General features: G+C 41.3%; 1 protein-coding gene across 2 annotated transcripts; it reads right to left on the bottom strand.

Annotated features, from left to right (window-relative positions):
• Positions 1-492: 492 nt before the first annotated feature.
• Positions 493-21079, bottom strand: cplx3b (complexin 3b). Of its 2 annotated transcripts, XM_074661651.1 has the most exons (5): positions 20913-21079; positions 15122-15241; positions 8882-9076; positions 3617-3704; positions 493-3397 (listed from the first exon to the last, which is right to left on the bottom strand). In XM_074661651.1, the coding sequence occupies exons 2-5, from the start codon at positions 15175-15177 to the stop codon at positions 3173-3175; spliced, it is 564 nt and encodes a 187-aa protein (XP_074517752.1). In that variant the 5' UTR covers positions 15178-15241; positions 20913-21079; the 3' UTR covers positions 493-3172. The 2 variants fall into 2 exon arrangements, with proteins under 2 accessions (XP_074517752.1, XP_074517761.1); XM_074661660.1 differs by lacking the exons at positions 15122-15241; positions 20913-21079 and having other exon boundaries at positions 8882-9443.
• Between the last annotated feature and the right edge of the window lie 2401 nt (positions 21080-23480).

The raw sequence follows: 23480 nt of genomic DNA, 5'->3' as shown, positions 1-23480 counted from the left end.
AAAAACACAAAATTCTTAGTTTCAGGTGATTAAACACTAAAGAAAACATAGTTATGGATATTATATTCCATTTCTGCTAATCGATCCCCTGAAATGTTACACACTGTTCACTTAATGATATAACGCAGTTCAGCACAGCTTGAATTGAATTAACCCATTGTACCAGACACATTGGTATACAGTATGTGGATTATTTGACTCATTCCATCACTGCACTGTTGCCACAGGATGAGGATGTTTTGATTATTAAACGCTAAATCACTTCTCTTTTTTATTACTAACTGACCACAACATCCCATAACTGACACGTCAATCATAACCTTATCAGTCTGGATCTACAGCTTCCCTTTTGGGTGCTTCTGTATTTGTGAGAGTATTTTTGTCTCCACCTGGTGTTCTGGTTGCTGCAAATGTAAGACTACTGACAACTCGCCACATACAGTACAGTTGCAGCTCTGCATGGGCAAAAAAAAACACACAACAGAAATACGGTTCATTATCCTAAAAATCTGTTTATTGCAGTTCAAACTCAAAAATCACTGAAATACTTTCAGAGACAGAATGATAGAGATACTGTCAAACAAAGAACGAGAAGAATAAAACTGCGTGTCATGGCAGCCATTTTCCTGAAAAATCAGTTCCACAGGATGACAACACAAAAAAATACATTTTGTATATTATTATTATTATTGAGTTATTGAATTATTATTTCAAGTCACACACACACACACTCATACAAAGCAAACAGTTTTCTTTATGGCTTCTGTTCCACCTATTAATATTGTCTCATGATCGAACATGACAGCTCTATTATAAAAGGACTTATTGCAACTTTTCCTCTGCTTTATATTATTGGAATGTTCTGAATATATTGTTTGTCTATCACGTGACAACAACCACTGTACTGTAAATGTTTAAGTGTTGCCTCAGCGTTCATTCAGCAGTAACGTGGCTACAGAGAAAACGTCAACCTTTTGCCCATATTTCCTTCAAAATAAAACTTTTCGAATCATAAAGTACCCAAAGAAAAGCGGGGACAGATATGAGATCAACGCTGACATCGCCCTCAGCACCACTGCTACATCAAATCAAACACTGTCAAAATGTAGCGTATATGGATGTAACACAACATCAACAACACCCCCCCCCCCCCCCCACTTCTTGATTCGCCGTCACTTACGTTTGGCTAGAAAACAACAGACAGAATACTGAATCACGCAGTAAAGCCCACAGTGACTGTGTGCTGTGTGACACTACGACCAGCACTCTCAGCCACAGGACGAGTTTTTTTTTTTTTACAGAGACACCACTTGACGTATCACATCGGCTACACAACACGAATCCACCAGCACAAAACGGCACCACGGAGACGCAGGGGGTCAATGAGATGGAGGACAGGTCAAAGGTCATGTGACAACACTACGAGACCCGGCGAGTCGATGAAAACAGAGCGAAGAAATGACCCGCTGCTGTCGACAGTATAGGCAAACGGCTGATACATGTACATCTTACACAACATAAATATTTGTATGTGGATTTATACTCACACCACAGTTACACAGTTTGACATATTTGTGCCCATTTCCTTTATGTTGGTCAAAGTGTTTTCAACTAAAGGCTTTGGCATACAACTTCTAAAGCATTTACATTTCACTCATCTGAGCAGCTTTAACCTCTAGATGCAGCACAAACACTGATTTTCTCCCTATATGTAGTTGATGCTAGGTTAAATTTGGGAGAACAGTTATTTAAAGGTGCAGTGTGTAGGATCTGGCTGCATCTATTGGGGAGGTTGAGGATTGCAACCAACTGAAATTTCTCCCGTGTGCCAAGCGTGTAGGAGAACTACAGTGGCTAGCGCAAAAGAAGTGAAAACGCGAACAGCCCTATCTAGAGCCAGTGTTTGGTTTGTCTGTTCTGGGCTACTGTAGAAACATGGTGGCCGGCTCCGTATGTGGATACAAATGGCTCATTCTAAAGTAACGAAAACACAATTTCTATTTTCAAGTGATTATACACTAATGAAAACATACTTATTAATATTATATTCCATTTCTGCCAATAGATCCCCCTAAATGCTACACACTGTTCCTTCAACTGGAAATTCTTACAACATAAAAAAATGCAGCACATCATTTCTTATGTTCCTCTTTCTTATTTTCTTCGTCTTTGTGAAAAGTAGCTTACAGATGTTGGCGCTCTAGAGGAGACAGCCTTGTACGGATGTCCAAGGCACGCTGAAGTACGATAAAAAAAAGAAGCCTTCGTAATGATATGTCTAGTAAAAGATTAAAACTAAGATTAATGCAGCTCACAGGGAGCTTTAATCAGGGCACCAGGGGGCCAACATTAGTAAGCTACTTATGACAAAAATCAGCCTCATTTGTTGCTCTAAAATGATTTTGTGCTTTTGTACGTGGAATATAAACTCCACAAATGGCTCCTTCGTCGTATTTTTCCTCAAATAAATGGCCAAATCTCCCAAATTCAACATAACACACACATATGGCCTCCTCACAAGAGTGTGCGTCATAAGTGTGTTTTCATTGCCACCAAGCAGCTGATCTCAGTGATCCATCGGTGAAATCATCTGCTGTGTATTTGGAAGCAATAAAAACCTGCACACACACACACCTGAAACCTCTGCTGCAGAATCCTATTGTGTTATCACCGATCACGTGAGGTACAGAGAGTGAGGGAGGTTAGGGAATGAAGGGAGTAAAGGATTTAATAGATTAATATTTCTCAGAGGAGGAGCTGCTCTAAAGGCAGAAATAATCTCATGGGTTAAATCCCAATGGGGAGAGCCAAGTAAGTGTCGGCGTGCAAGTTAGCTAATTTCAGTAAAAATATGGATGACATTCATGACTTTTAGGATATCTGAAGGTCAACAGGAAAGCTATAGCTAAACTAGCTCACCTCTATGACGCTATGGCAAGAATGAATCTTTCTAGTTGGTAAGACGAGCCCCACATTTCAGCTTCTTCGTCTTCTACTTTCTTTTCTGCAGGGCCTCCGTCTAACTGCACAGCTAGAAAAACTGTTATGTGGCTCTGCCGACTGACATTCCACTAAAGCAATAAGAACACGTCTACCTCCAGAGCAGCTCTGCCTTTGAAAAATATTTGTACAAGTAAAACTCTAATCTTCTGGGACTTAAGAGTCGGCCAGATCACATGAGACTGCAATTCTCCGTCTGCTTTTTGAGGTCTTCCAGTGTGGCCTGGGCTTTGTCTTTCAGTTGGTCCATGTCCACGTTCTGGATGTTGGACAGCTGGCCCAGCACCGACTGCTTGTGCGTCTCCTCCTGGTTGTCCTCGGCGATCATCTTGGCCAGCTCTGTGGGCAACACCACGTCGTCCCCCGCTTGTTGGATCTGGGTCTCGTCTGTCTCGTTCTGAGGTAGACACCCAACAGGACAAATTTAGAACAAAGGCTTTTATATCCCAGTGTAGTTTGTAGAAATATAGTTCTAAGCTGCAAGAATGTGTGGGTTTTACAGAGGCAGTGATCCTGTTGGAAGCATTTTTATGTGTGTCATGCTTGGTCAGCCCTTCAATCCAAAGATGCATCGTCTTAGCTTTTTCTTTACAAAAGCAAAGCTGGACTAGTTTACCTTTGGTAGTCTGTACTTGTCCCGGAAATGACTTCTAACTGTGGCCCTCTCAGCTTTCTTCTGGGCAAAACAGGCTTCTCGTTCTTGTCTGCGAGAAAGGATGAAGAATAGTTTATTTGGGCAATTTTTTCTCTGTGTCACTGAACATACAGATGTAGAGGAACACAGTTTCCAAACAAAGCTGGCTATGAAATGTCTTTTTTATGCTTAAACCTGTGGGAAGCTTTGGAATAGCAACGCTAACTCCAAGCTCCATTCATTTAAAGGGGAATACAATACAAACAAACCACACTTATTATAAGAAAATGAATGTTCATTACTACCATGTGTAGTTGTATCTCTGCTTTAAAATGAGGGTAGGTAGAATATTTTTGGCATCATTGGGCAAAAATTTCATAATAAACTTTCAGCATTTTGTAGTTCAAGTGCTCTGAGGAAAAAATAGACTTCTGCACCTCCTCATGGCTCTTTTTTCAGGTTTTAGGAAATCTAGCCCATGACGGGAGACTTTGGCCAATTACAGGTCATTTCAGAGAGAGAGAGTGTTCCTATTGGATGTTCATTCAACGGAGGCAGCTGTCAATCATTCGCAATCTCTGATCAAATGGTCAAACTAGGCAGCGCTGATCAAATATGAATCAATATTCTGTTACTGTAATGCCTATTTCTCGCTTAAAATGTTTTCAGAAACATCTTGTAGTGTACTGTTAAGCTGTAAAATGAGAACTAAACAGTACACTACAAGATTTTTCTGAAAAAAATTTGAGGTGAGAAATAGGCATTACAGTAACAGAATATTGATTCATATTTGATCAGCGCTGCCTAATTTGACTGTTTGATCGGAGTTTGTGAGTGATTGACAGCTGCTTAGAGACGGCAGACTCCAGCTCGGCTCTAATTGGTTGTTTTCCTCTAGTCTGTGAAATCTTGAAGATGCCATTAGGAGCACCGGAGAACACCAGAGGCACATGCTTTTTTGGATTACCTGTCTCATACACTGCTGTCAGGATATAGTGAAGGTTTTATAAAAATAACTTAATTATATTTGCTCCAATCTTGCCTACTGCTGCTTAAAGAGCCTCTTAGGGCTTCTGCTGAGCTTGGCATCACCATGTCTCCTCTTAAATCTAACTACAGAGTGTAGAGGCAGCAGAAGGTGGAGCAGCATCAGTGATGCTGTGGGGTAAAAACAAAAAAAACAGGAAGAGATGTTCAGCTTATGTTTAGGAGCACCAGATGTGGCATCCTGTCAGCCCAGCGCTCCTCTGAGGGATTTTAGTCCTCAAGGGATGTGTACTAGTAGAGGTAACCTACTAACTGCAGACTCACTACCACTCCCCCCACTTTCAACTGTCAACTCACCCCATACATATCCTGGATTTATCTCACTGTGCAGCACTGCCGTCTGCCTCCATATTAGCTGCACTTAAATGTCTGGCATTTTCATCTTTTCAGGCTGGAAACCCACAAAAGAGCTTCGTAACTCTCAGCAAAATGGGCAGTTTAAGGCAAACCGTCTAAGAAATGAAAGATGACACTCCAACCATCTTCATAATCGCCTTAAGTCTGATTATGCATACAAGAGAAGTACAGTATTGAGGCATTTCTAAAATGTGTCTTGTAGAAACCCTAATGTAAGGAGATGTCTCTTGTAAACAAACAATCCAGCCTACAGTATGTGATGCCTCCAGCAGAGGGCAGACTACAGACAATGCTCTCTCCAATCAACGTCACTGGAATATTTATGGCTTCAGTGAGGTTCATAATTGTCCCTCGTAAATTGCTAAATCTGCTGAAATGCCTCTAACATCATGAGTCAACAACATGACATGATGCTTGACAAACTTGCTTGTATGGCCTGAGGCCAAACCCAGCACCAATCCAGTGACAAAAGACCACATTTTATTAGAGTCAGTGAAACACTGTATGTGCTTATCATAAATAATAAACACCATAGATGACATTCTTCACAGCTACAGTGGCAGAGGATGCATTGTACATAATTCTAAAAGGCGTGGGGACGCTGGAGGACCACGGGCACGGTTTGCAAAGTGTTTGTACCCAATGTGTCAGAGGGAAGGTCGTTCTATCTGGAGATGCCGTGTGAGCCTGAGTTCACTTTGTATTAACATGAGTGGGCCAAACGTTGAATGGCGCACGGGTTTAGTGCAGCGCTCACTTGCAGCCAATGAGCACAGCTTTGTGTCTTCCCCTCTCAAGGGCATCAGATGACCAGGGTTGTCACTGTGGCCCGGGTGCTGAGGGTGATAAAATGTCTACATGTGACATGCCAGTGTGAGCACCCCCCCAACCCCCCAACCCTTATTCTGCTTTAATCGGGGCAGTATGGGCTTCTCGGTGATCTATGCTCATGTTTAGCACCTCTGACTAATAACTCACTTCTACTGAAGGTCACATTACGACGGCAAAGCGTTAAGCATCTCACCAGGCCTCCTGTAGAGCTCAGTGGGCGGAGCGGTGTGTTAATGCTGTTAGGACTTCACCTCCCACTCACGCTTAAAATGCCTGCAACATGGAGGCACTTTAGATAAAAGTGTTCATCAAATGTGTTTGTGTTGATGAGAATGAACACAGGGATTGGTCTTTATAAGGTGTGCTCCTATCAGCAGAGAGCCACTTTAGATGCCTACAAATTGTGTAAACTGAAATACATAAAGAATCTACCATTTAACTGAAAAAGTCTGAATTCTTTATACCACATTGTGAATCTATGGTGACTTATTGTATAAGCAGGACAGTGTACATCTGATATGTGATGCTGAGTCCTGCTCCAAGGGAAAAGCATCACACTAATCAATAGTGAGATGCTGTCTGCTGGCTGAACTCTGTTTGCCAAATGACCTTGTTGTTACCTTACATTGTCTCCCCCAGTGCGCTCAGGAGATAAGCACCACAACAAATTATGTAAATTAGGACACATTAACATGTAAAGGATTCACTTTTGCAGGTGAGACACAGAGCAAAGATTTAAATGATAAAAGCAAGCCTGACAAAATAACTCAATGGTGCACACAGCTGGAATCACAGCTGTAAAAATATATATCCAAAATAAAATAAAAACACGAAATTAGAGATATAATAAGAGGTCATACCATTATATAATATAAATATATCCACTTTTCTATAAGCTGCAATACATTTGTATAGGAGAATCGCCACCATCTTGAGTAGTAACTTATATTGGCTATATATGGATGATGAAAGTCTGCTAATAATGAAAAAAAAATAGTTTATACTGTTGAGTGTTTGCCCTCTGATAATATCCAAATAGAGGTTTTACTTGATTTACCACACACAAACCAATTCAATGGTGCACACCTGGAACCACAGCTGTAAAAATATATATACAAAACAAACTAAAAACAGGAAATTAGAGATATAATAGAGGTCATTCCAAATTCAATATATCCACTTTTCTAAGCTGCAATACATTTGTATAGGAGAATCGCCCCCATCTTGAGTAGTAACTTATATTGGCTATATATGGATGATGAAAGTCTGCTAATAAAGAAACTATTGTAAATACTGTTGAATGTTTGCTCTCTGATAATATCCAAATAGAGGTTTTACTTTATTTACCACACAGTCTGGCTCATTATACAATATAGGAACACGTTTCGCCTCCAGGCATGAATCCCTGTAGACATTTCCGTGGAACAATGATTCCAGGAATCCCAAATTAAAAACGTTGCTACTCATTTGTGCCAAAGCTATAAGAGACGTAGAGATCTCCCTGGGCGAGAGGAGCAGCTGTGTGAGGAGCGCTCATCTTATTTGCATTGATGCGTAAAAAAGCGCGCACTTTGGAAACGCTGTGCTCATTTACTTACACACACAGAAAAACGCAGCACTGTTTATTATATATGCCACGCTTTCCCCCTACACATACACTGTAAACAATTGCTTTTAATTTACATCAGGATTTCAACAGTATTAACCTGTTATTGCTAAAAACAGTGCTTTACTGTTAATACAAAAGAAAACCTGTTAAATTACTTTAACTGAACTATAATGCATTCTTAAAAAACAGCACTTTACTGCTGATCAACTGTCTAAAGTATCATCAGTAACAGTTTCATGCAGTATTTTTTTAATTCTGGGACCTGATCTGCACATGTGAGGCTTGTACATTGTACATGATTGTAAAATCAGTGAATTAGCTCAGTTCTTCACTCACATGTTGTTCTGGTTTGCATTCTGTGCTTGTAGCCAGCTATAGGCATACATTTTGGGAAAAGTGTCAACAAGTCTATTATAGCCTTTTTCCTAACAAGTGCCTCTAATTGTATTTAGTGTGACTATTCCTATGTCTGTAACCTGCTAAGTCTATGCATCTAGGCACAAAATAATGTTGTATGTAAAAAATACAACCTAAATCGTGCATTGAAACAAATCAGTAAGATAATGTAAAAGAAATGTGGAAAAACAGCTATATAATGTATCTTTAAACAGTAAATTAACTGTAAAATTAATAAAGTTCAAACTGTATTTTTCATTAACAGTACAAAGCTGTACATTTCAGCGACAGTATAATAATGGTAATTTTACAGCAACATAAAGGCAAACCCTGCTCTCAGTTCTTTACTGGGAAATTCTTAACAGTGATAGGTTTTTCATTACAACTTCACACATCACAACAAAGCTTCAATCATACTGCCCCCCTGTGGGCCAAGTTTAAAAAGGCATAAGCATGCATAAGCTGCAGGTTGCCTACAATGAATGCATGCGGATATTACTTAAGAAACCCAGGTGGTGTAGTGCAAGCGAGCTGTTCTGTAATGCAGCTGTCAACACTTTCCAGGCTCTGTTGAGAAACCTGATGTATACATTTATATGTCAATACTGTCAAATCCTCGTTTTAGTGTTATACGATACCAGTCAGCCCTGCGGAAACACTGGTATAACTGTCTTTTATAAATAAAAAGTGGCAGTTTCCATTCAAGAAACACTGCAAAGTGGATTAATATGAAAAAGATGTCTTCACAGAAACACATCTCTTATACTGGAAACATACAAAACAGGATGAATATGAAAGGGAACATTAATTTCCTCAAATTTTACATTAGAATTCGCCTCCAAGTATCAAATCTTCATTCTGAGCTCAATTCAATGCAGTTTTCATCACTAAACTCGCTTAACATGTCTTTCTCTCCTGCAAAGTGGATAAATATGAAAAACCTATCGAAATTCTGTTTTTTTTAATGGACTTAGAGTCTGTCAATAAAGATGAATTTGAATACTTACTTTTCCTCCTCTAGCTGCTGCGTGTATTGTTCAAATTCCTCTTGAGTCATGCCCTGCGCGGCGGCGTCTGATTTCTCTGCTTCTGGTTTCTCCTCCGTCAGTCCTCCAGTCAGGTTCTTCAGCTGTCCTCCCACCATGTGTTTCACCATGAAAGCCATGGCTGCACCTCGGAGACTCCTCTGTATGTGTGATGATCTGGATGAGAAGTTGGTGGCTTTGGATAAATATCCCTTCAAGTGACGCTCAAACCAAAGCGCATGTAACTTGTGAAATGTAAAAATGTTTATTCCAAGAGGCGCGTCTGGAAGCTGGAAGCAGCTTTCAGCACCGCTGGTCCTGGACAGCTCCGCTCCGCTCCGCGCCGTGGAAGGATGGAGAGGAGAGCTGCTCTAGTTATGAGTCAACAAGTTTGGCGCTGAACTCTACCAATCCTGTGACTCCGTCCTGCAGCCACCACTCCCTCCACCTCCATCCAATCCCAGGCACCGCCGGACTGCGTGTGCGCTTGCATGGAAGGATGGAGAGGAGAGGAGGCGCGCGTCTGCATCATCGTGGGCTGCTCCACTATGGCAAGCCGTTTGAGCATTTATTCCATATCCTTGATATCAGACGTCAGTGTCCTCCACTAGTTCGGTCTTTGTCAGCACTAGTTGGACATTTTGTCTTACTAGTTGAACAAAAACTCTTACTAGTCACTGTTTTTCAGCAACTAGTGGCTCTTTTTGGCCTGCACTAGTTAACTAGTAAAGTAAAAAAAGATCTTCACTAGTGCAACTACTGGACTTTTTTCTCATACTAGTTAACTAGTGAACATGTTGAGCCTCACAAGTTAACTAGTGAACATTTTGAGCCTCACTAGTTAACTAGTAAGGTCAAAAATGCTTTAACTAGTTAACTAGTGAGCATTTTGGCCCTCACTAGTTAACTAGTGCAGGAAATTGTAGGTCACTAGTTAACTAGTGAGGTGAATGTCCTTTATGAGTTAACATGTCAAAGCTTTTGCAGCTTACTAGTTAACTAGTGACCTACAATTTCCTGCACTAGTTAACTGGTGTTGCTCAAAATGTTCACTAGTTAACTAGTAAGGTAAAAAATGCCCACTAGTTGCACTAGTGAAGGTCTTTTTGACCTTAATAGTTAACTAGTGAGGTGAATGTCCTTTACTAGTTAACATGTCAAAGCTTTTGCAGCTTACTAGTTAACTAGTAAGACTGTCGGCGTTACTAGTTGGGTCCAGAGGTCCACTAGTGTGTCAAAAAGCTGACTAGTTGGGACTTTGGTCCTACTAGTGTGGTATACAGTCTCACTAGTAAGGCTTCTGTTGGAACTAGTTGGATAAAATGGCCACTAGTTGCTGAAAAACAGTGACTAGTAAGAGTTTTTGTTCAACTAGTGAGACAAAATGGCCAACTAGTGCGTTCAAATGTCCAACTAGTGCTGACAAAGACCGAACTAGTGGAGGACACTGACGTCTGATATCAAGGATATGGAATAAATGCTCAAACGGCTTGCCATACTCCACCGTGATTTCAGCGTCTGATTATAACTCTGCGATCAGTGGCGGCCGGCCAATAGAGTGCCTGAGTCACACACAAAAAAACATTATTACTACTATTACTACTACTAATAATAATAAAAATTATACAAATTGTCAATATTTGTGTTTAAATATGGAATGCACCCAGTAATATGTGTAATTTGATTGTAATGTGATTATATTTTGTATTAAAGGGACTATTTGTAACTTTCAGAATTGCTTGTTAACAGCGACACCTCTGGCCGTTAAGTCAACGAAAGTCAGTGTCCGGCTCGCGCTTGTGCTCGCTCTAAATAGACATGAACGAGCATCGCTCAAAACAGTGAGGCGACACACGTCAGCTAAAACCACATATCACTATATTTCACCTGCTTGGCAGTAATGTTAGCTGACCAGACAGAGGTTTCTCCATGAATCAATGCTGATACTAGTGTTGACTTTTCCTGCTTCAGCCTCCGGGGCTGAAGCAGGAAAAGCGGGTCGGTGCCAGGGCTGAAGCAGGAAGAGAAACGTTATCGCCTCCCGACTGCGCCCGGAGGGAGACACCGTCACCCGGTCGGAGACAATAACGTTTCTCGCTGCGGAGCCCCGTCACTTCACAAGACACGTAAAACCTCTGTTGGTCTGGAGGAGCTGCAGCATTTATTTCTGCACAAACGTCCACTGTACATTCACTAGATATTCTCAGAGCTAAACTAACTCTTCTGCAGTGTGTAGTGAGCGCGCGTTCACGTCTAGAAGTGGAGCGAGACAGCGAGAACGCGTGCTGTGTGAGTGAGGCGAGCAGGCAGAGGAGCAGGGACTCCGGCCACACGCGAGCGCGCATGGGATCCCGACCCGGTACATTTATACGTGTAAAAAGTTACAAACAGTCCCTTTAAGTACTTAGTTACATTCCACCACTGAATACATTTTATACTGTTGCGTTTTTCAAAGCATTATTTACTCTTCCTGTTGGAATAAAATAATTATTCATTATTTAACTGCAAAGTAGTTATGTGTTTTTGATACCTTCACTTTTTTTTGCATTAAATCATACCAGGATGTTTGCTGAAATTGATTGGATGTGGCACAGCCCCACCAAAAAAGACTTTCACCAGCCGCCACTGCTCTGCGACGGAGTCTGGCATGGACTCCGGAGGGGGGGACAAACAACACGTGACGAGCCTCCTCAGTGTCTCCTGGCTGTTTTGGTGCCTCTGTCTCTCTCTCAGGGTCATGTGCGCGCTGGAGCAGTTTGTCAACACACAAAGAGCTTCCTAATTGCAAATTAGTCAAATGAAATGGCTGTCTGTTAACCCACTGGCATGCTTGGGCTAATCACTTAGAAGTGATGAGTCGCTCTCTTATCCCTAGTAGGGTTTGCTTGGTGTAGCCTACAACAACAAGCTCATTTCTACTGAACATGATGGAGCTGTAAATGCATCTTTCAGTCTGAGGCTGCATTCAGTGTCCTTATTAATATCCCTTAGCCCCTACCATTCAGAAAACTGGAGCTGGCATCCTAAAATTAGAAATTTGAGTCTCACGTTGCATCACCATAATACTCCTGTAGTGACTCATGTATCTGTAGTGAGTTTATAATATTAGTGTCTTATGCTTATTAGGGCCTCCTATAGGTTTTTATGTGCTGCTTCCTCTCATGTTTTCTGTGTTTGATGATGGGGTAGGCGGGTGAATAGTTCAACCACCAGAAAAGATGATTTATTAAAAAAAGGCTGGTGATGACACTGGGTGACGCAGTGTTCAGCTGGAAAGTCTTACTTCTAAAAATATGACCTATGTGTGTGTGTGTGAGGAATATTTTAAATCTCTCTCTCTCTTTGAGATTCTTGACATCCAAACTGTGAAAAGGAACTTTGATTACAAGTCAACAACTCTGGCGTCCTGATCCTCGCAGCAGTCTGACACCGAGCCTGGCCTACTTTCCCCGTCCCTGTGGATCAGGAGGAGACACAGAGCGTCTCAGTGTCTTTTTTGTCACAGGCTTAGAGAGGCCCTGTTAGCCTATACCTGCCTCGCTTTTAAATCTCTCTCTCCAACTTCAAAGCCGCCACCGGTGAATAGATTGAAACGTAACGCGGTGAATGAGATCCAAACTGTAATCTCTGTGAAATTTAATAAAAATAAAGAATTTGCCTAACCAGCATGTTTCAACATCAAATTATATCTTTTTGCGCTTTTGGTTTTCACACCCATGGGATCTGTTCCCATGCAGCACAGGTCTCACTCACTCACTTTTTTTTCATGGATTATCACTGAGCCCTGACTACAGGTGCTCCAGCAGGAGGGTTGAAACCAAGATGATGTATACACATACACACACAGGCTTAATGGTGAAGTTCATACATTGACGTAAAGAGGACTACAGCCTTCACATGATGACATGTTCTGGCAGCTGAGCCTCACCGAACAATCTCGATGGCCTTAAAAGTGAGAGCAGAGTCTCCTCTTGTAAGAGCTTCTAACAGAGGTGTTGTTGCACCAAATTCACCCCCTTATTGTGATACACTGACATCAGTTTCCTTAGTACGAAGACGAAGATGACAAGGTAGAGGATCTTTTCATTACAGTCTGTGTGGTCTGTTGCTTGCTAGGAGTGCTGGAGAGGCTTGTTGGGTCTGTGATGGCAACATGCTGTTTAGTCGCATGTGGCTCCGAGACTGATGTTGGACAGTGGTAGCTTTCTTTAGAGTTTTGTTTGAGTGCTCGGCTTTTGTAAGACATGAATCATGTGTGGAAAAATGTCTGACACTTGGGCACTTGTGAAACTAGTGGAAATAGGTAATCATTGATGGTGGCTGGACAACTGATCATTCAGATGAACCTGCCCACCAAGCCAATGTAGGTTAACCCAAGCAGGTGAGAGTAGTATTCAAAAGCATGTTAAAAAGGTACGTTAGGTCAGGGTTACAGTCAGAGGGCTCAGAAGATTTACCAAATAATTCAATTCACCAAATAATAACCTAAAATATGACCATGGGTATCAATTCGTAAAAAAAATGCTTTGTTACTAGGACTGTCCTCGATCAAAGAAATTCTTAGTCGGCTAACACTCATGCGATTTTGTCGTCTAATCCATAAATTGATTTAATCGACAGATCTGTAAAACTTCTCTACAAAGAATCACACAACAGCACCACTTTAATCATGTGTTTACCAAAGATGTGCTCATTAGATTCTTGGGAAAAAAAGCAAAAACTAGAATTACCGACTCGCGGTTGTATAGCTCCACCAACCAGTCAAGTTGCAGTTACATCCATGTCTGTTCAAAATGTCATCACTTCATCATTTTATTCTGTTAGACATTTGTGTGAAATTGTCATAATTTATTAATTGGGTCACAGCAGCGCGGCACCATATGGTGGCGGGCGAGTCACCCCAACGGTGGTGGTTTGATGCCCCACGGGCTGTCTAGGAGGTGTTGAACTACACCGCATGTCAGCCCGGCTACTGTCCCCCCAGCTAACATCAACTACTTCCTCATGAGCTGAACATTATGGCTCTGAAACAGAACAAAAGAAGCCCACTTAAACTTTTGAACTTGACATTTAGAGCTGCATCAGACTCGGTCTGAGACTATAAAATGTTACCCTGGAAGGCTTGGTTCAACCAATTACAAAATTAGAATTACCGACTCGCGGTTGTATGCCTCCACCAACCAGTCAAGTTTGCAGTTACATCCATGTCTGTCCAAAATGTCATCACTTCATCATTTTATTCTGTTAGACATTTGTGTGAAATTGTCATAATTAACATATGAATTCTTGAATTATGGCCAAAAACAGGTTTTGTGAGGTCACCATGACCTTGACCTTTGACCACAAAAATCAAATCAGTTCATACTTGAGGTAAAATGGACATTTGTGCCAGATTTGAAGAAATTCCCTCAAGAAATGAGATATAAGATAATGAGATATCGCATTCACGTAAATGGGACGGACGGATGGTTGGACGGACGGACTGGCTCAGGGGGAATGAAAATGACTACAGAATCAACTACAGAAATCGTAGTCGACTAAGATCAAAACGACTGATTAGTCGACTAATCGACAAAGAGGGGACAGCCCTACTTGTAAATAATATCAGAAACTGAAATAAGACTGACTTCACACTCTCGTCTAAATAAAATGTCATGATCAGTAAAATTGTTTCACATTACAGGATATTTTTGAGTGCTTCTCTGACTAAATAGGACACAATCAGCTGTTTGTTAAATAAAAGCATGTGGGAGTGAAATGAGACCTTCACGGTCAAATACAGAAAAAAACAAACATTATGCACAGTACCTGATTTAGAAATAGGCTCATGTCAATGCTCCCTGGCTCTTGTTTGTGCTCATCTCATTTTACTGCCTACTGTACTGTGACAATTAACATTTCTATGTTACGCATATATGAAGCATAAGTGCATGCAAAGCCTTCACACAGATGTTTACTGTGGAAGCCGTGCATGGCTGCACACGAACCTGACACGTTACTTTCCCTTCCGGCATAAACATCTGTGTTTAGTCTCGGTTTTTCTGCTATCAGTCAAAATCTCATTGGTGAAAAATAAGTCATGAATAATGGAGGAAAACAATGCAGATGTAGAACGATGATGAAAAATACAGGTTGTGCATGCAAGATAAGAGAACATTTGGCCTTTGAATACAAATAAGAGGAATGTTTGAGGCAACAAAAGGTTACAGAAGCGTGACATACTGTGGTTGTTGTGAGGCAGGAGGGATCACGGTGTGAGTCAACATAACCCAAAGCATCCTGCTGGCTCCCGCCCAGTCACACTTCCAGCCTGGTTACACTTGATCTTCTAGGATTAGGAGCCTGTGTGGGATTGGGGGAGATGGGTTTATGTACATCATCACATACACACACACACTCGCTGATCCTAAGCAGCCGAATGTTACACCTTTGTTTCTTTAGTCAAGGGATTAGACCCATCAAACAAATGTGCCCCGCAGCAAACAATATGCGCATCCAGGGAGTTTTTTTTTTTTAATTCACACATGGCGGAGATGACGCCATTACCAACTCACTGGGATGCCTGTCTTAAGGAAAGCAGTGTGTGAGTGGCGGCCCCCTCGTGAGATGACAAAATATCACGCTAATCCCATTAGAAGTGAAAAGTGCTCTGTGTACTCCATGACAAAATCAAGAAAGCATCCGGCGCCATATGGATAGGCTGATGATTTGTTAGGATTTATTTCTCCCTGCGTCAGCTCCTGACCAGAGATCGAACAGACAGGTGGGGTCACAGTAGCGCGGCACCATATGGTGGCGAGCGAGTCACCCCAACGGTGGTGGTTTGATGCCCCGCGGGCTGTCTAGGAGGTGTTGAACTACACCGCATGTCAGCCCGGCAACTGTCCCCCCAGCTAACATCAACTACTTCCTCATGAGCTGAACATTATGGCTCTGAAACAGAGCAAAAGAAGCCCATTTAAACTTTTGAACTTGACATTTAGAGCTGCATCAAACTGGGTCTGAGACTGTAAATGTTACCCTGGAAGGCTTGGTTCAACCAAATACAAAATTAGAATTACCGCCTTGCGGTTGTATTCCTCCGCCAACAAGTCAAGTTTGCAGTTTACATTCATGTCTGTCCAAAATGTCATCACTTCATCATTTTATCCTGTTAGACATTTGTGGGAAATTGTCATAACTAAAGTATGAATTCTTGAGTTATGGCCAAAAATGTCACCGTGACCTTTGAGCTCTGAATTGTAATCTTGTCATCCTTGAGTCCAAGTGGACGTTTGTGTCAGATGCAATACAATTCCCTCTAGGCTTTCCTGAGATATTGCTTTCACAAGACGTAAGGTCACAGTGACCTTTGGCCACCAAAATCTAATCAGTTCATCCTTAAGTCTAAGCGGACACCTAGTTTGAAGAAATTCCCTCCAAGGTGTTCCTGAGATATCGCTTCACGAGAATGGTTTGGATGGATAACCCGAAAGCATAATGCCTCTGGTCACGGCTGTCGGCAGTGCAGAGGCATAAAAAAAACCACCATACTGAAATAATTATATTTAAAAATCACAGCTACATGTCTCACCAGAATTGGTGTCCCTGCTAGTCTGGATAATCCACAGAACACATTGTCTCTTTGGTAGAAAGTAGTTGAAAACTGTTCACAGTCTGTGTGGATTATCCAGAGAAATGGGTACACTGTTTCAGGAAAGAGATGTTGCTGTTTAATATTTATCTCTATTCCCCTCAATTGTATGTCAGAACTCTCAGAGACAGATATTTTAAAACCAACTAAACCCGGCATACATTGAAATCTATATTTATTTTATCTGTCCATATCTACATGTATAGATATCACACATGACAAGATATGTTTTTGTTGGTATTTGGGCATACTGTCCCTTTAAAGCTATATTAAAGTTGATGTGTGTAAATCTTCCTCTTGAGATTCGTCACTGTCACCACAGATTTAATGCTTTTTGTTTTCTCTGACATACAGCTGCTTATATTTATACTGTATTCTTGTTACTGGAGCACATGCTCAGATAAAATCTAACTTGTTTTCCTTTCCAGCTTGTTTCAATAAACGTTGATGAGTAACAGTCTATTTATCCATTTCAATGTTTAGACATTTTTATCATTCCTCAACAATCTGGCGTCAATAGATAAGATATTAATATGAAAAATATTCTGGGTGAGCATTTTAAAGTCTGTATTTTTGTTATTACAGTATAGAAGCATGCATTTAGTGATTTCTTGTAGATTTAACGTGTACATTTTCACAGAGGGGCAGTGGCCTCTAAATTAGTTTTTCAACAAAGAAAAAATCCATTTACTGGAAAAAGAGATGACTGAAAACAGGGACGCAGACTGGGATTCGAATTACACATTGGCATGATAGAAAGTGTGAGAAGAAGCTTCGAAGAGACACACTCGGCGATAGAATTCACAGCAGAGAAATGTGCAAAAGGATGAAACCCAAATGTTCAGAGAATTGGCTGAAATTGGTTGTGAAATTGAGTGTGAACAGAAAAAAAGGCCCAAAATGGTCAGAAACATTGCAGAACAGCTGCCTCTAAAATTGCGAGCAGACGGGTCTGGGACTGCGATGCAGAAATCAGAAAGACAAATCATCACTGAAATAAATGGAACTGCTGAGAGACATTGTTGCCGTGAACTCTTCCACAACACGCAAGACTGAAGTATGTCCTCTGCCAGCCACTAAACAGTGTTTTATTAAAAGCTGAAACGAGCAAAACATGAATGATGCTGAGTACAAAGACGATACAGTATTGTTTCTGATAGCTGCTGTGCTGAGACGTCAAAAACCCTTCAGAGAGGACACCTCCAGCTGCTGAGGAAGCCTCATTAAGAGAAGATCGAGAATTAACAACAGGATATCAAATTAATAGAAGCTCCTGTCACCAGACTCCAGAGACAGAAGCTAGATCAAGAACCTACACAAATGCCAGGCAGTTAGCAGATAGGGAGTCTCCTTCTAACCATCTAACCAGGCCACAGATGTGTACCCCTTTTCCACATACTTTTCTGTATCTAAAGGGAAAATTCAGGTGTTTTGAAGTGGGGTTGTATGAGGTACTTATCCATAATCGGTGTACTAGCTACAGTAGACGACGGACGGTACGACCCCAGCTTGGAGAAGCAGACAGGAGTTACCGCACAAAGCAAAGCAATGTACTGCTGTAGATGGGGCCAGCAGCAAAACATATTTTCGCCATCTAGTTTCAGTGTATGCTATATTTAGCATATTTTCACTGGTTTACCTTGCCATGACACAGCTATACAGTTCATGTTTCCAATGGGGAACTGAAGCCGTTTATCTATGCTCACACCAAAGCAACCAGATTCAACTACTCTTGCTGGTCTATTGCTGCCTCGATCGGTTAGTTTGTGTTATTGTGTAACATTGGTTTAGTTCGGATTCACCAAAGTCACACAACAGCACAAACAAACTACCTGATCGAAGCAGCAGTAGACGAGCAAATGGTTTGGGCTAGGCCTCTTAATTCCATTTAATTAAATAATGTTACAGCATGCCATGATAATTAAGACAGTGAACTGTGCTACCAACTGGGGATGGCACTTTCCTGTTTCAACATGCCCTAATGCACAAAGTTAGGTTAAAAAAGGAATTGTTTTCACAGATTGATGTGGCCTGCACAGAGCCCTGACCTCAACCTCAGCAAACACAGCAGACAAACTGCAATGTTGACCTTAACACCTGTGGTCAACCTCACCAAGGCACCTGTGGCTGAATGAGAGCAAAAGAGTGCATCCAGGTTGTTTGCTTATCGTCTTACTTTTGGCCATCTTGTCTATGCACATTTTAAAAAGGTGCTAAATGCGAGATAGGGAGCATATCTATATCTTGAGCTAGCCAGTGGGGCATGCTCACGTCCACTAAAAGTCACCCGCGGCCAGCCCGGCTGGGTCAACAAAGCGAGGAGAAGCTTGGATTACACAGAGGGAAAGTGACTTCATTCTCTGCTCAGGTAGACATTACTCCACTAAATAGTTGTCTGCTGCTATATTAACGTTATGGATATCGTTTAGAGAACATTTAAGTCCAGATTGACAGTCTTTAAACTTCTCATCTTGTGTGTCACCATGTCAGTCATTGATTTAATTTGTTTTCCCCCCTTTACCCACAATCCTGCAAACTGCAGTGCTGTTATAATACTCCCATTTACACACATCTGTTCTCAAGTGTTTTTTTAATAATCCACACACTGCATTAAGTGTTCTTTATTTTCTGTAAAACTGCTGCCAACCTGTTAAAACCACTTTAAAGAAACCGGCCTACATCAAATGCCGCGCCTATCTCCATGTATGCGCAGTCTAGTATTAATATTAGCATGCTCCAATTCTGTGCATTCAAATGCATGAACTTGATTTAGTGTAAGTAGCTCCGGTGGGTTTAAACCTTATAAGCGTTGCAGCTTTATTGCCATGCTGTACCCGCTGGGCTGTACAGAGTGGGCTGAGATGCTGCACAGCGAGACGGCCTGTGATATCATCTGTGTGTTGGACGTCAAATGATTAAGAGGAGGGGATTTTTTATCCACATTTAATTAAGTTGTTAAAATGACCCTTAGCTGCAACAACTCGTAGTAAATGTAGTGACAATAATGAGATATATTAGTATGTTATATAAGGAAAATTGTCATTTTACAAGAGCCAGTTGTATTTTCGGGAGACATGCAAGAGGCAGGAGAGAGAAGATGGCAAGCAGGAAAGGTCATGGGTGAGATTTGAGTCCACATTATGAGCATATGGCTGGCTGCTCAGCCCGCTCAGGCGCTGTAATGTCTCTGCTTATTTAGCTTTTCTTTCCCCTTGTACTTCTCTTACACCTCTCCCTCACTGCTCTCACACATTCGCTTCTCTCACTCATTCGCTTCTCTCACTCTCTTCTAACCCTTCCTTCTTATCCTCCCTCCACCCTCCTTCCTCACCCACCAGCCCTCCCTCAAATCCCTACCATCCTCCCTCCCTTCCTCCCTCCATCCTTCCATCCCTCCCCCGTCCTCCCTGCCTGATTTAGACCTCTTGCCTGAGAGGAACATCAGAGCACAATGGGTTAGTGCTGGCTGAGCTTAAATGGAATGAGAAAACCGGAAAATGCTCTTTCATGAATAGATGCAAACAAACGGCAGTGTGAGGGTGAACGGAGGAGAGGAGGATGAGATAGAGCAGTGCTGGGAAGTGAGAGGAGTGAGACAAGGATGTGAGAGAGATGGCTGGAGATGATGGGGTGAAGGTCAGAGGAGAGGAGGGATGGGGGGCGGCAGCGAGTGACAAAGAATGACGAAGGGTTTTAATTCCAAAAGCCATTTCACAACAAATTGTTTTGTGACATTTGAGACTTAATATATATTGTAGATAATCCCATGCTTGAGTTTTTTTAGGAGAAAGGTCCTCCTCAATTTGCAAATTCTTTCAATAACACTCTGCTTTGAGTTTTATATTAAGCTTTTTCAAGGATTTTCTAAGTTCAGAGGACACTTCCTAATTTCTTTACACCCTGTTTCAGTTTTTAATAGTGTATATGTGAGTATATTCTTAAAATAACCCATGCACTTTAACTTTAATCTAACTTAGTGACATTGAAACATATTGGTCACATTAGGTCGGACGCTAGTTAGCAATAGGTGGAATATGTCCTCAATGTCCTCCAACATGTTTGGCTGTGTTTGACATACGCTGTCATTAATGTCAGGGCTGGTATAAAAGTAAAAGTGAGACTAGTAACTTTTCAAAAAATAAACAACACAGCTGTCCTCTTTTTTGACCGCAAAACACACATTCAAAACAGAAGTTAACCAGCTAATGTTAGCTGTACTGTCAGCAAACTTTAGATAGATTTTACTGAGTAATAACTGGCATTATTGAGTCACTTTGTGGCTCTTCTCTACCTGTGCCATTGTACATTTAGTATGGCACAGATAAACATTACAATGGGCTTTATCACAGTAAAACAAGAAGTAAACACATAGTATCTCACCAGAAGACATGTTTGTTGTTTCCTGCTTGTGGGTGCATCATTCCACTCGCTCTCAGAAAAGGTTTACCTAATGGTGTTATTATGCTCATTTAATGTCTTTGGACCCAAAAACAGAACTGAGGCAAGCCCAGGACCACGTTGGTGAACTGAATGATGTGTGAGTGTAGAGCTGGTGGTAGATATACTGCAGGAGCTTGATGAGTGGACGGGTCTCAGGTGTGCAGGTTGATTAGCAGCAGGTGTGGATGGAGTGCCACGCTCAGACAAACACAAACAGACTGACAGAACAAACAGGAAATACAAGGGAAGGACAACAGCAGAAACATGAGGAATAGGGAACGATAACAAATGGAAATGTCTTTAAAGTGAAATGTTGTAACTTTTGAAAGAAGTAATAACTCAATAGTCCTTTTATAAATGAAAGTTGAATTAATAAGCAATAAAACATACTCAGATTCTGCTGCTTCAGCCTTACTTGTTCTGGTAAGATCAGTAGTTTATGGTGGCTAATGTTAGCAAACTTTAGGAAAGTATCGCTGTGTGTAACCGGCATTACTGAGTCCATTTTATGACTTTATGACTCTCCTCTACTTGGGCGAGTGTTGTATTACATTTTAGCGTTGACCGGCAATAGAGTGCTCCAGGGATGACGTATTTTTGTAGGCCAACCAGGAAGTTAGCATGGCAATGGGCTCCCTTGACAAAAAGCCAATGGGATTTTTCCATTGGGTTTTGGATTATTGCAGAAAATAAACTCTGTGGCAAACATGATACTTATTATGTAAGAGCCATATTGTATTATTTATATTTTTTTGCATTTGATTATCATTTAAAAGGTACACTGTGTTATGCCATCAAAAATGTTTGACATACATTAGAATTTAGGTCAATTAGTCATGTCATAGAATGGGCTTTGATCCATTTAGACTCAATGATGTGTGTTTTGCCCTGTTAAGATGTGCTCCTCTAGTCGTCCTGCTATTGGACAATTTGGGCGTTTCCCTTTAAGTGTGTGTTATTGCGAGTTAGGCTTCTGTGGAGCAGGATGGGAAGCAACAATTTTTCTGACCACAGATTGTAGACCACAGTTCAGTTATTTTCCAGCGGAATTGGGCCGTTGTTAGTCCAAGATTTGTCATGTGGATATATTTTTGTTTGTTTTCATTTTCGTGGAATAAACTTTTCACTCACTATACGAGCCTCATCTTTGAAGCTGACCAAGGAGTGAGTGTCTGCAGAAGGCAGGTGGAAGTTGGACATGGTAGTCTACGTGAGTCAGAAACCTTTACATCCTGCTAGAAGTGGCGAGGACGGTTTAGAGCAAACTGCCACTACAATATACATATGCCACTTTTTAGCAACTGTCTTTTTTAAGACACGTAAAAGCTTCATAATTTACGAGTGGGATGTTTACTGACGTATTTTATATCGTAGAACAAAAAGTTAAAATCTGTTATGCAGACCTTATTTCAGGCATCTAACTAAAAACCCATTAAAAAAAAACATTGACTTCCGGGAAACGGGAAGAACGGGAAGTGCTAAAATGCTAACTCATTTCCGTTTTTTAGGACTCATTCCTGTAGCACTCTATTGTCACATGTGGCCAATATGGCCAGCTAAAGTTACATAGGCTTGCTTAACTGATGCTTCTGCAGTTTAGGCATAGACCTTCATTCAGGATATATTGACCTTTTGTATTCAGTGTTTGGAGGAAGCATCGTCTGTACAGAACAAGAACAAACTGGACAGGGTTGTTAAACTGGGTGGCAAGATAAGAGAGGAACCAATGTGCAGTATTATTCACATGACAGACCAGTACACATCATAGCAGATCCACTTCAGGATGCAGGTATAGTATGCCAAGGATGCGGACTAAAAGAGGCATCACATCCTTCGTCCCACGCAGCATTCAGCTGCTTAACAAGCCTTGATCACATGGTCTGAACTACGCACTTTTTTGAACGTGCACCTGATGTCCTTTATTTGATTTCCCAAATGATGCTTTTTTATGATGCTCATGCTTTATGTTATATTATGAGCTGTCATTTATGGTTGTTGATGTTCTCTTGATATTCTTTTATGCTCTTTGTGCAAAGCAAATTCCTCTTTGGCGATAAAGGCTTCATTAATTCAGATGATCTGACCTCTTCAGACCGCTGTCTTTTGCTGGAAAATACTGCGAATTAACACCCAAGGTGATATGACTCAACTTCGGAGAAGTGTTTGTACTATTTTGTCTACACCTATTAAGCTATACACTGATCAAATGGAGTGGACCTGAACCTCCAGTACAATGCAATTCTCAATGGACTCATTACACATTATATACTTCATATTTCCCATGATGCAGCAGGCCCAATCTTCTCTATATATCTTGTCATCTTGTTGTGACCCCTGAGGTCTGCCTGAAGCCTCATACTCCATCTGTTTCTTGTGTGTTATAAGAGTTACAGCTTCCGCTCTCTCTCTCTCTCTCTCTCCCTCTCGCCTTCTCTCTCTCTCTCTCTCTCTCTCTCTCTCTCTCTCTCTCTCTCTCTCTCTCTCTCTCTCTCTCTCTCCCTCTCGCCT

This window comes from Sebastes fasciatus, chromosome 2 (assembly GCF_043250625.1).
Source record: "Sebastes fasciatus isolate fSebFas1 chromosome 2, fSebFas1.pri, whole genome shotgun sequence".
Classification (NCBI taxonomy): Eukaryota; Metazoa; Chordata; class Actinopteri; order Perciformes; family Sebastidae; genus Sebastes; species Sebastes fasciatus.
This window is presented reverse-complemented; position numbering and strand designations above follow the sequence as displayed.